The sequence below is a fragment of the Orycteropus afer genome, unplaced genomic scaffold, assembly GCF_000298275.1.
Source record: "Orycteropus afer afer isolate SDZICR_OR568_19922 unplaced genomic scaffold, OryAfe1.0 scaffold00332, whole genome shotgun sequence".
NCBI classification, from domain to species: Eukaryota; Metazoa; Chordata; class Mammalia; order Tubulidentata; family Orycteropodidae; genus Orycteropus; species Orycteropus afer.
The window spans coordinates 2,861,176-2,875,164 of record NW_006921919.1 but is presented as its reverse complement, the minus strand read 5'-3'; the positions used below and the strand labels follow the sequence as shown (position 1 = coordinate 2,875,164).

Genomic DNA, 13,989 nt, shown 5'->3' with positions numbered 1-13,989 from the left:
TTGCATTGTGGTAAATTGTAGTCAATGTCATGAGACAAAGTGTATGTGAACTGCTGTATGGAAAGTGAATTTGCTCTGTAAACTTTCACCCAAATCACTCACTCACTCACACACACACACACACACACACACACACACACAAGAATCTGGATCCTTTTTTAAAGCTCCACAGTTTGACTGGGATATACAATTCTAACTATGAGTTTATTCACTAGTTTTGTAGGCAATTATTATAATGTTTGAGTTAAAGATGTAAGAAAAACCAAAAATGCTAGTGAGTTGATTTTGACTCACAGTGACCCCCACTGGGTTTCTGAGGTGGTAAATCTTTACTCAAGTAGATTGCCCCTTCTTCCTTCCATGGAGTGGCAGGTGGGATTGAACCACCAACATCCTGGTTAGCAGTCAAATACCTTAGGCACTACACAACCACAGTGCCTTAGAGATACATCTAATTCCACATACCACACAAAACATTAAAAAAAAAAAAAAAAACTGTCATAAAAAAAAGCGACGTTTTAATTACTAAACAAAGCCCACCAATCCACTGTCATCGAGTCATTTCTGACTCATAGCAACCCTATAGATAGAGTAGAACAGCCCCATAGGTTTTCTAAAGCTGGAACTCTTTATGGAAGCAGACTACTTCATCTTTCTCCCACAGAGCAGCTGGTGGGATTGAATCACCAACCTTTTGGTTAGTAGCTGAAAGTTTTAAACACTGTGCTACCAGAGCTCCTTACTATGAATAACTCAGAAAGAAATATATATGTTGTTGTTATGTGCCGTCAAGTCAGACCCAACTCACAGCGACCCCTCCTTGGGTTTCCACCACCAGCCTTCTGGTTAGCAGTCAAGTGCCTTAGGCACTACGCTACCAGAGCTCCTAGAAATATAGGACCTATTAGATCACTTTCAGGTACATACTTGTATGAAAAAAAAAACAAAAACCCACTGCCTTCAAGTCGGTTCCTACTCATAGCGATGCCCATTGTGTTTCCAAGGCAGTAAATCTTTACAAAAGCAGACTGCCCCATCTTCCTTCCATGGAATGTTTGGTAGGTTTGAACCACCAACCTTGTGGTTAGCAATCAAATGCCTTAGGCTCCTTACATAGTTTATACTGACATTTATCATTCACCATTTTATTATTGTGGAAATGGACTGTTTAAAATTTGGCTTCAAAATAAACAAAGCCTAAGAAAAGAAAGTTTGAATGTAATGATAATTTAATATCATTTATTCTTAAAAAGTAAAATCCACAATTATTCTAGTTAATAAAAGTGTCACTTACCTCTTTTACATTTGCATCATCAAAGAATACCCACTTGGAACTCTTGGTATGAAAAGCAAAGGCACAATAATGTCGGCTGGTGTAGCAGATCATACCCACAAGGTGAAGTTCACTATTTTTGGCATTTTCATCAGTAACCCTATAAAAAAGCTGTTTGAAAAATTATAGTGTATATTTTATACTGTATCATTAAAAAATGAGGAACAATAAATTGATAAATTAGGTATTTAACTCATTATAAAATTAATTCCCATGTAGATTGCCCAAATCTTAGCACTGAAGACACTGACACTGCAAAGTTAACAAAATCATTATTATTAACCTCTTTGTAAGGAAGATTAAGTCCAGTAAGATGAATTCACCATACAATTTAGTTCAAATCTATAATAAAAGAGAATTGACCCTTTACACAAATTCAAAATGTAAGATAAATTATATCTTGACTCAATCATTTATCTGAACATAACATTAAACATATTATCTAACATAAAATTAGTTTAACTGTAACATAATCGGATTCAAAATACATTAAGTATTAAGCATACCGAGAAGCCAGTACAGTAGATAAATCGTAAGTCTGAACTTTTTCTAAATTAATACAGTAAAATCTATCAAAGCCAGAATTTGTGTTAAAGACAAAAACCTGTCAGAGAAAGAAAACTCCAACATTTTCCACTAAAATGAGTGGTAGAAAAGTAGTACGACAGCACCCTGTCAAAGGTGGAAAACTTGAGAGATCCAGAAAAACAAGTCAGTCCTGCAGAGTTCTGTTCTCACAGGTTTCACTATAACATTTATACCTACAATCATACACACACACACACACACACACAAAATGTACTCTTTCCAGGGTGAAAGAAGTAAAGGGCATCAGATACTTTAGTCTGTAATTGAAACCCATTCCTATTTTATGCAAGATAGATATTCCAATTAGCCTGATATGACTTAATTTAGTTTTATCAGTTACTTCTGAATATTAGTTTCCTTTAGAAAATTTAGTTGTGAAAAGCAAAATTAAGCATACCATAATGTATGAGCATGTTTTAGAGGAATTTAAAAATAAAAAGGAAGAGAATGAAAACAGTGAGATACCCCAGGAAGATAAAGATGTGTTGCCAGATTCCGAACAACATCTTCGGTCAAGTCAGAATGCTCAGAATCCCAGACCAAACCAATTGTAACAATCTCTGGGCAATTCATTAAAACACGACGAATTTTTATTTTTTGGCCACAGTTACTCTGAAAAAAACAAACAAACAAAAAAAAATGACAAGTCTCAAAATTATTAAAACATACATATCATAGGCAGAGGCTCATACAGTTTGCATAATAAAGTAACAATCTGAAGTGTATTCGAAATGCACTTTTAAAAACTATATTATTGCTTAAGCCAAAGTTTATTCTAAATCCAGGTACTTTTCTTCAGTATTCATATATATATATTAAAACAAGAATTCAACTTTTAGAAAAGTAGAAATAAAACTCCCAAAGTGTAACATTAGATGAAAAAATACTAACATATCACTTTACTGAAAGAAAGAAAAAGCAAAAAAAAGTAACTTCTTCTTTATAAGTGATAAAATTTCAGAACTCAAAAACAATTAATCAGCGAGTGCTACCCCAAATCTTTCACAAAGTTAAGATTTAAAAAAATAGTGCTAAGATAAATAGATCGCACAGTATAAAGTCATGAAATATACTGAAAAGAAGAAATCTTAAAATTAATTCCATTAGCATTTACATGGTAACAGTTACTTGACTATTTTTTAACTGACAAGGGTAAAAGCATAATATTCTTCAACTTATACTTACAGGACATTTTCTATAGTCATCAGTGGTATTTGCTGCTTGTAGCAATTCTGCAAACATTTCCGGCCTAAAGCGTTCATGTCTTTCCATCATTCTATCAATTTCATTGCTACAAAAGAAAGCAGCAATCTCAAATCTGGCCTAAGAACTTAAATCAGATCTAATACATCACATATGAAAAATGTCAATATAGGTTTGTATCATTGTTTCTGTTTTATATCATGATTATATCTGGAAAAAAAGTAATTTTCCATGTAGTGAAAAATTACACAAATTGATAGGGGAGTGCTGAAAAAAATTTAAGCCAAGAATAATAAATAGAAAGAAAATATACCCTTGTTTGTCACTACATGTCAAAAGTACGATGCTCTAAAGGCAGTAAGTCAAATATATTTTTAAAAATATTTCTTATTAAATATTTATAAATTTTTAGTATTAAATATTTATAAACAAGTTTGCTGATTCTGGTCTAATAAAAACAACAAAATTGTGGGAAAGGCTTTCTCAGGCCCAAAGTTCCCAGAAACAAAGTTATGATTTTCAGTTAGGAGAATGTGATTTGCTGATTAAATGCACAAATTATAACCAAAGGTCATTTAACCGAGGCTTGTGCCTTTCGTTCCTATTATGAATACTAACTGTGTTACTCAGGCCTAGACAGAGCCACAAAGTAGCCGTGCCACTTTTTATTCAATCTCCCCTAAAAGTTACATTTTCACATGTCAAAGTACTAAGCACCTGGAAAAAACTAAAAATTTTCAAGAAGAAATGTAAGGAAGCTGAAACACCTTTACTAGCTTCTACTCTGGATGCTCTGGTTCTTCTCCAGTAATAGAACTGTGCTAGAGATTATTATAGGAGCTGTGGTAGCATAGTGCCTAAGGCACTTGACTGCTAATCAAAAGGCTGGTAGTTCAAACCCACCAGCCACTCCTCGGAAGGAAGATTGGGCAATCTACTTCCGTAGCAATACCGCCTCAGAAACCCAAGGAAGGGTCACTATGAGTCAGGTCCGACTCCATGCCACATAACAACAGAGCTTATTATATTTTACAAGTAAACTGTATAAATAATCTATAAGCATTCAATAACAACTGAAAATATCCATTCTTCAAACGTGCTTCACAGCCTATGAATTCACCTCAGAGACTCTATGTATAACAGAATGAAATGCTGCCCTGTCCTGTGGCCCCCTCATAACCATTGCTCTTTGAGCTCACTGTTGCAGAAACATCCGTCCTGTTGAGTCTTCGGTCTTTTCCGCTGATCCTCTACTTTATTGATCCCACCTGATAATATGCCCAAAATATTTGAGACGAGCCTTGCCATCCATAATTCTAAGGAGCATTCTGGCTATACTTCTTCCAGGACAGACTTGTTCATTCTTCTGGCAGTCCATGGTATATTCAATATTCTTTGCCAACACCATAATTCAACAGCATCAATTCTTCTTTGGTCTTCCTTATTCACTGTCCAGTTTTCATATGCGTATGAGCTGAATGAAAATCCCATGGCTTAGGTCAGGCCCACTTTAGTTCTCAAGGTGACATCTTTGCTCTTTAATAATTTAAAGAGGTCTTCTGAAGCAGATTTACCCAATACAATACATTGTTTGATTTCTTGACTGCTACTTCCATGGGTGCTGGCTGACTGTGGAGCCAAGTAAAATGAAATCTTTGTCATTTGTCAAAGACAAATATGTTGTTGTTGTGATGTGCCATTGCATTGAGTCAGACCCGACTCATAACGACCCCTCCTTGGGTTTCCGAGGCAGTATCACTACAGAAGTAGACTGCCCCATCTTCCTTCCGAGGAGTGGCTGGTGGGTTTGAACCGCCACCCTTCTGGTTAGCAGTCAAGTGCTTTAGGCACTACGCTACCAGAGCTCCCAAAGACAAATATAGTAGAACATTAAATCTGGTAAGTTCACTCACACTATGCATAGGGTTTTAAAAAACTGACAGCATCAGAGCAGCAATTTTGTGAGAAGACAAGTTTTTACAGTCTGATAGACCTGGGTTTCAATCTTCATTTATCCATTTAGCAGGTCAACCTCATTAAACCTATTTCTTCATCAATAACATAGTGTTTTTGTTAAAATTAAAATGGACAATTTACATAAATCCTGGAACACAGTAAGCATTTAATAATTAGGATTCAAGTTTTACTACCAATATGAAAGAGATTATGACAGAATTCAAATTTTGGTACCCTGCAATCTAATCTGCAGTGTGGGCCAGGCAGAGTTCAATGGGGATCTTGTTCTTTTTTAATATATTGCATCACAACAATATAATTTTATTTTAAAAGTTTCAAAGTAGAGTTGAAATTTTACATTTTATTTTGTACTCTATCCTTATTCAAACACCATTCTGCTTTTCACAAAAAGAGAGAAGGAATGAGCCTACAAACTGACTTAAGTTTAGGGAATGTTTCTCTACACCAATGTTTTCCAAACTCTCTTTATGTGAGAAATACATTAAACACACCCAAATAGTTATTTAACTATCTTCAAGAAATGATGTACCACAACCAAAAAAGGTCATGAAGTTTAATAAAATAATGAAATGGATGAATGTAAGATATTCACACTACATATTCATAAAAATCAGTTTGATTTATCAACTGTTATACTGACATACTCTAATTGATAAATACATATTCATACTATCCATCATTTGCCTCATATGTATATGAAAGCTGGACAATGAATAAGGAGCTCTGGTGATGTAGCACCTAAGGTATTTGACTACTAACGAGAAGGTTGGCAGTTCAAACCCACCAGCCACTCTGCAGAAGGAAGACTGGGCAATCTACTTCCATAAAGATTTACCACCTTGGAAACCCAAAGGGGGTCACTATGAGTCAGAATCGACTTGATGGCAGTGAGTTTGGTTTCTGTTTTTTTATCCATATTATGCACTTTGTATTAAAATTTCTGCCAACACTTACTATCTTATTCAATGTTTGTGATATATAATGCATTTACACTCTTAAATCCCTGTTGGTGTTCTGCCCGTGTTTAATCGTTATAAAGTCAAGTCTATGGATTGACTAGGCTTGTATTCCTAGCTAGCTAAGTTTTCACGGATAGGAAAGGAAAGGATGGAAGAAAGGAAAAAAGAAAGGGAAGGAGGGAGAAAGGGAAGGAGTGAGTTAGTGGAGAAAGGTAGAAAGAGGATAGGAGAGAAGGAAGGAAAAAAAGGAGGAGGTAAGGTAGACAAGTGTGACAAATTTTTACTGAAGGTGAATTTTGAAGCCACAAATGCAATAATCTAACTGAGGATTATTTCGACTTTTTTTTTTTTTTTCCTTTTCTGCTTACCCAAACTTACATCACTGTGAAACAAAGCTGACATGAAACACAGTCATTATAAAGGAACACCTTAGTAGTAATGAAGAAACCATGTGCAGTTCCATTTACCATTCATCTTGTCATTTTAAGCCCCCCTTCACAGTTCCAAATACTTCTTATAAGTAGATAGTAAAAGCAACATTAAGTGGTACAGATATTAGGGTAACCTAGAACCATCTCATACTAAGAACCATCTAGGGAGTTCTGGTGGCACAGTGCCTAAGACATTTGACTGTTAACCAGAAGGCTGGCAGTTCAAACCCACCATCCACTCCTCAGAAGGAAGACTGGGCAATCTACTTCCGTAGCAATACCACCTTGGAAACCCATGGAGAGGTTGCTATGAGTCAGATCCTACTCAATGGCAAGAAGTGAGAACCATCCATACTAGTATCTTATTTATTAGCCTCAGAGAGTGCAAATTCATGTATATCATACTTTTACAGGATAAATGCTCATGTATGTAAATGTGTCATTAACAGCATTTATAAATATGCTTTAATGGATTCTTACCATAGGGCTGTTGTAGAAATGTACCGCACAAATTCTGTAAACGGTAGAGGATCTGATGATGCTCCACAGCTACGACACACACACTATAGATAAAAACATATGTTTAATTTATAAATCATAAAAAATAAATATCTAGTAAAATAGTTAAACTGTCGTACCTGTTCATACAGAGTCATAGCAAACTTCTGGTGAGTAATACAAGACTTAGAAGTACACATGTCTGCATCTCTGCTTGGCACTATGTGAAAATGAATCCTTTCCAATATATTTTCCTAATCCAAAGAAAAGAAAAAAAAGGCCAATAAGTTGCTGATGTTTCAGCGGACAATTCAAAACTCTTTTTAAATGAAAGTTTTTCAGACAGTTATATTTAGGAGTGCCATACACATTACTGAAAAGCCATATTCTTCTCCAATCTACACTAAGTTTTACTGTTTTATTCAAATATTCACCTTTTGCAGCATTAGTTTAAAAATGTATTTTTATTTAAGAAAATGAGACTTGCATTATAATGTAGCCCATGATTTTTATAAAGATTTTTAACATCATTTTAAAAATCAACCCATGGTGGTTGACATCTAGAATTTAATATTAGAAAATACAGTCTCCTATTCTCACAGCATTCTCATATTAAGATAAACATACATACATTTTTAAAAATCCTACTTGGATCTTCTGGATAAAACTCATGTATTTTAGATCAAAATATCAATGATAACGTCTTTACACTAACATCATAACACAGTGAATCTTCTATTCAACAAATTTCATATTCAAATTCAGATTTATAACACAAATTAAAAACAGATATTTATTTCTTTAATGAAGTAATGCTCTTTACTAAAGGTTAGCAAAGGATTCCTTTATTTAGCTAGTTTTAGCCTCTCCTAGGATATTTAAAATCATTCAATTATTTAAGCCTGGATTGGACAATTCATGCATTACCGTATCATGTATTAATATATTTAAGTTAGATAAAGTTCAGTATTACACAAAATATGTGTATTCTGGAGTTTAAGATGAAATCCCAGAGAAAATAAATTCCATAGAAATTCAGAAAATGAATTGGGAAGATCTGTTCAGACATTAAGTTGAAGTCAGACAACTCGATACAGAAAAGTTTTGAGTATTCCAGGAGCTTGAGCAAAGGCTATAAGTAGGATATGCTAGAGGAACAGAGTGAGATCATTTAACATTTAACTAGGAGGGGAAATTAAGGGAGGAGGTAAAGAAATAAGGTGGGATTTAATCCTAAAGGACTTTAAATGTTAGAAGAAAGAGTTTGGATTAGAACCACAGAAGTATTTTGAGAAGTAGGTATTAACATGAGTAAAAATATATTAATCTGGTGAATATTGAAAAAATAAACTGCAAAGGGATAAGCTGAAAGGACAATAGTAAAATAATGCTCATAGCGAAGAAGTGAATTACAAAGAAGTGATGGAAAGGAAATAAGGTGGAAAGGAAATAACGTGGAAAGGAAATAAGGTGGAAAGGAAAATCTTAACCTTTGTGATAGAACAATCTATAGAGTTTTCTGAATAGATACAGGAGTAAGAAAGAAGTCACTACAATTTAAACATTAGTGATATCTATAATACATTATGTAGAAACATCTAATAATCAATATCCATATTGATTATAACCAATAGTAGAAGTGTGTAAGATCTCAATCTCTTGTCTGTTACTTTGTCATATTTTGCTGGTTTGTGTGTTGCTGTGATACAGGAAGAATACTACCAGTATTTCAAATACCAGCAGAGTCACCCATGGAAGACAGGTTTCAGTGAAGCTTCTGGACTTAAGACAGAGTAGAAAGAAGGACCTAGGGATCTACTTCTAAAAAAAAAAAAGTGTTTAATGGAGTAAAGCTTTTGGGATCTTCAATTACTGATGTGACATGACTGAAAATGAGAAAAAACAGCTGCAAACATCCATTAGTAATTGGGACATGGAATATTCCAAGTATGAATCTAGGAAAATTAGAAGTTGTCAAAAAATGAAATAGAATGCTTGAAGATTGATATCCTATGCATTAGTGAACTGATCTACTATGCTGAGAATGACAAACTGAAAAAGAGCACCATCACATTCATCACCAAAAAGAACACTTCAAAATCAGTCCTGAAATACACCACCATCAGTGACAGGATGATATCCATATGCTCACAAAGAAGACCAGTTAATACAACTATTATTCAAATTTATGCACCAACCACCACAAATGCCAAAGATGAAGAAATTGAAGATTTTAACCAACTTCAGTAATGTGACATTGATTAAACATGCAATCAAGAAGCACTGTAATTACTGGTGACTGGAATGTGAAAGTTAGAAATGAAGAAGAATCAGCGGTTAGGAATAGACTTGGTGACAGAAATGAGGGTGGAGATAATATGATAGAATTTTGTAAGAACAATGATCTATTCATTGGAAATACCTTTTTTAAAGAACATAAACAGTGCCTATACACATGGATTTCACCAAATGAAACACACAATTGAGTATATTTGTGGGAAGAAATGATGAAGAAGCTTAGTATCATTAGTTAGTACAAGGCCAGAGGCTGACTGCAGAAAAGACAGTCAAGCACTCATATACAAGTTTAAGTTGAAGCTGAAGAAAATTAAAATAGTTACAAGCACATCTCACCCTGGAATAACAGCAAAGTTCAACAAGACAGAAAATAAATTACGGTGAGGGTGTGGATTGGCTCTTTCATACACTGCTGGTGTGACTATGAAATGGCACAACCACTGTGGAAAATAGTACAGCAAGTCCTTAAAAAGTTGTAAACAGATGTATCAATTGATCTAGCAATTCCAATACTAGGTATATATCCTAAAGAAGTGAAAGCCAGGACACAGATATATGCACACCCATGTTCAATGCAACACCATTCACAATAGCAAAGAGAGAGAAACAACCTAAATGCCCATCAGTAGATGAATGGATAACCAACTTATTGGACATATACACAATGGAATACTATGCAACATTAAAGAATAATAAAGAATCCATGAAATACCTCATAACATGGATGAACTTGAAGGACATTATGCTGAGTGAAATAAGTCAAAGAACTGGTCAATGTTCAGCCATTTAGGAGGTAGAATATGGTCAAGAAACAATGCTATGAAGCAAGAAGTCCAAGCTGCACTGAAAGCACTGGCAAAAAACAAGGCTCTAGGAATTGACAGAGAATACCAATTGAGATGCTGAAACTAACATTTGTAATACTGTAAGTGCTCATTTGTCTATGTCAAGAAATTTGGAATACATTCCTGTGGCCTCCAGCCAAACAACAGACAGGCATATGGTGTGAACATTTATATCAGGTGGATACACTCCTTGGAGCACTCAATCACGGGAGAACAGAAGGGCAATGTTTGCACAGGGAGGCAGCTTGGGGGGATGGGAGTACATGAGAGGGAAGGACACAGGGAAGTGGTTCCTATGGGGAGAAAATGGGAAGAAAGCTGCTATGCTGTGAGGAATGGCAGTCAATGTCATGAAACAAAATGTATATGAAATGTTGTATGGAAAATGAATTTGCCCTGTAAACTTTCACCCAAATCACAATAAAAAATTTTTTTATAAAAAGAAAGAAATTTGGAAGACAGCTACCTGACCAGCTGACTAGAAGAGGTCTATATTTATGTCCATTTTAAAGAAAGGTTATCCAACAAAATGAGGAAATTATTGCACAATATCATTAGTATCACATAGCAATAAAATTACTAAAGTAATCCAAAAACAGTTGCAGCAGTACATCAACAGGGAACTGTTAGAAATTCAAGCTAGATTCAGAAGAGGATATATAATGAGAGGTATCATTGCTGATGTCAGATGGATCTTGGCTGAAAGCAGAAATACCAGAAAGATGTTTCCTTGTGTTTTACTGATTATACAAAAAGCATTCAACTGCATAGATCATAACAAGTTATGGAAAGTCACTGGGAAAAATGGGAATTCCATAACACTTAATTGTGCTCATATGGAACCTGTGCAAAAACTAAGAGGCAATTATTCAAATAGAACAAGAGGACTGCATGGTTTAAAATCAGAAAAGGTGTGTGTCAAGGCTGTGTCCTTTCACCATATTTATTCAATCTGTATGCTGAGTGAATAATCGAAGGAACTGGACTATGTGAAGGAGTGCAGCATCAGGATTGGAGGAACACTCATTAACAACCTGAGATATGCAGATGAAACTTTTCTTGGTGAAAGTAAAGAGGACTTGAAACACTCACTGATGAAGATCAAAGAGTACAACCTTCAGTATGGATTACAACTCAACATAAAGAAAACAAAAATTTTCACAACTGGACCAATAAGCAACATTATACTAAGAGAAAATATTGAAGTTCTCAAGGATTTCATTTTACTTGGAAAGACAATCAACACCCATGGAAGCAAGCAGCAGTCATGAAATCAAACAATGTACTGCACTGGGTAAATCTGCTGCAAAAGACCTCTTTAAAGTGTTGGAAAGCAAAGATGTCACTTGGAGGACTAAGGTTCACTTGACCCAAGCCATGTGTGATAGTTGGAGCTGTGTGTCAACTTGGCTGGACCACAATTCTGTGTGGTTTGAGGTGTTGTGGTGTGGTTGTTCCCCTGATCCAGATGACTATGTTCTGAGTGGCCAATCTGTTGAAAGGGAGTTTCCCTAGGGGTGTGGCCTGCTTCCAGTATATCCAAGGACATCCTGGGAAGACAGACATTCTTCTGTGGATCAGGATTCTGTTGTGCTGCCTACAACTGTCCGTGAGTGAACAGTCCACCATTCAGTCTGGAGATCTTGGATTTGTCATTCGTTGGAGTCAACTGCCAGTGTACTGCCTGCCAGCCTTGAGCTCCTCAGCCCCTGCGGTTGTAAGAGCCAGGAAAAGCCTCCAGCTTGACGTTTGATCCAGGAATTTTGGACCTGCCAGCTTCTATAAGTGTGTGAGCCATTTTCCTAAGATAAATTTCTCTCTATATATACATATATATAAGCTTTACTCGTTTTTGTTTCCCTAGAAAACCCAGTCTAACACATTTGGTACTGAGAGTGGGGTTTTAAAGAGATAAAATCATAAGGATGGGCTTCCTAAATTGGTTCTCCAGTTTGATTAATCTTAAAGACACTAGTGACCTTGCATCTGTTAATACAGAGGGCCCTGCTAATTCATGGCATGAGGTGGCAACATTAATACGTGAAATAGCACCACCAATAGATCAAGTACTTGTGAGAAGTGACACTCTGGGTGATCAGATATTTGATACTTTTCTGCAATTTTTTCAGCATGAGGAGTATAAGGAAGCTGGTTGGTTGGTCCTATTTACACTAGACAAAGTGGTGAAAGAGCAAGATGAGCTCAAAGCTGCTGAGTCTCGGCTTAAGCACTGCATAAAACACCTCAGTGCTCCCAGTTGTGCTCTGAAAGAAAGCCTTATATCTTCTAGTAACAGAGCTGATATTGCTGAAAACCAAACCCAGAGTCAACTGTATATATACAGTCTTTTCGCTATACCCGAAAAGACCTACTTGATTTTGCTAACATGTACAGACAGAAACCTGGAGACTATGTATGGGAATGGCTACTGAGGGTGGGGGATAATGGTGCAAGGAATGTAAGATTGGATCAGTCTGAGTTTATTGATTTAGGCCCACAAGTATGGATTCTTCGTTCAATGTTTCAGCTCGAGAGGTTAGGAAAGGATCTAATAGTTTATTTGGTTGGCTTACTGAGGCATGGATTATGCGGTGGCCTACATTAAGTCAAGTTGAAGTACCAGACCTGCCTTGGTATAATATAGAAGAAAGTATTCAGAGGCTGAGGGAAATTGGCCTGTTAGAACAGATTTATCAGATTAGACCCCTAGAGCCAGAAATGGAGAGTCCAGAAGACATGCCTTTCGCCAGTACTGTGAGGAATAAATTTGTGAAGGGAGCTCCACCATCCCTGAAGACTGCTGTGATTGCTATTTTATGTAAACCTGATTTGACAGTGGGAACTGCCCTAATTGAATTAAGACACTTAACTATGATGTGGCTGATTGGACCCTGTGGTAGTAGGGGCCAAGTAGCAGTAGTTAATCGACAAAAGGCAAGGTGGGCATGGTTACCATAAGGACAGCAGAGTCAGAACAGTAATCAGAAGAGTCTGACACATGTGGAATTATGGCACTGGCTACTTGCTCATGGAATTTACTGGTCTTACCATGTTCCCCATCATCCTGAAGCAGCTGGCTTGACAGAACAGTGGAATGGCCTCTTAAGAACACAAATACGGCACCAGCTAGGTGGCAATACCTTGAAGGGTTGGGGCAATGTTCTCCAGGAGGCTGTATATGCTCTAAATCAGAGTTCAATATATGGTTCTGTTTCTCCAATAGCCAGGATTCACGGTTCCAGGAACCAAGGGGTGGAAACAGGAGTGGTACCACTATTACCCCTAGAGACCCACTCAAAAAATTTTTGCTTCCTGTCCCTGCTACCCTATGCTCTGTGGGTTTGGAGATCTTAGTCCCAAAGGGAGAACATTCCCACCTGTAGACACAATACTGATTGCACTGAACTGGAAATTAAGAATGCCACCTGGCCATTTTGGCTTCCTCATGCCTCTGGCTCAACAGACAAAGAAGGGCATTACTGTACTATCTAGTGTGATAGATACTGATTACCAAGGGGAAATTGGGTTGGCTTTCCATAATGGAGGTAAAGAAGAATATAGGAGATTCTTTAGGACATCTCTTAGTACTACCATGCCCTGTGATTAAACTCAATGGAAAATTACAGCAACCCAATTCTGATATGACTGCTAATGGCCCAGACCCTTTAGGAATGAAGGTTTGGGTCACCCTACCAGGTAAAGAACGACGACCAGCTGAGGTGCTTGCTGAGGGCAAGGAAAATACAGAATGGGTGGTTGCAGTGTAGTAAATTACTTAGTGTGGCTTTTCTACCCATAAGTCTTTGTAAACCCCAAGGTGGAATTTTCTATGAGCAACTGAGGAGCTCCTGATTGCT

The 13,989-nt window shown here is 36.5% G+C and overlaps 1 protein-coding gene across 1 annotated transcript in view; it reads right to left on the bottom strand.

Moving 5' to 3' along the window:
- The window catches only part of USP53 (ubiquitin specific peptidase 53), a 69,720-nt gene that overhangs the window by 34,573 nt on the left and 21,158 nt on the right, over positions 1–13,989 (bottom strand). The window contains exons 4-8 of the mRNA XM_007952373.1: positions 7,130–7,243; positions 6,972–7,054; positions 3,107–3,212; positions 2,387–2,533; positions 1,295–1,444 (exon numbers count right to left, since the gene is read on the bottom strand). Coding sequence (XP_007950564.1) covers positions 1,295–1,444; positions 2,387–2,533; positions 3,107–3,212; positions 6,972–7,054; positions 7,130–7,243 — 600 coding nt within the window. The remainder of the gene's footprint in view (positions 1–1,294; positions 1,445–2,386; positions 2,534–3,106; positions 3,213–6,971; positions 7,055–7,129; positions 7,244–13,989) is intronic.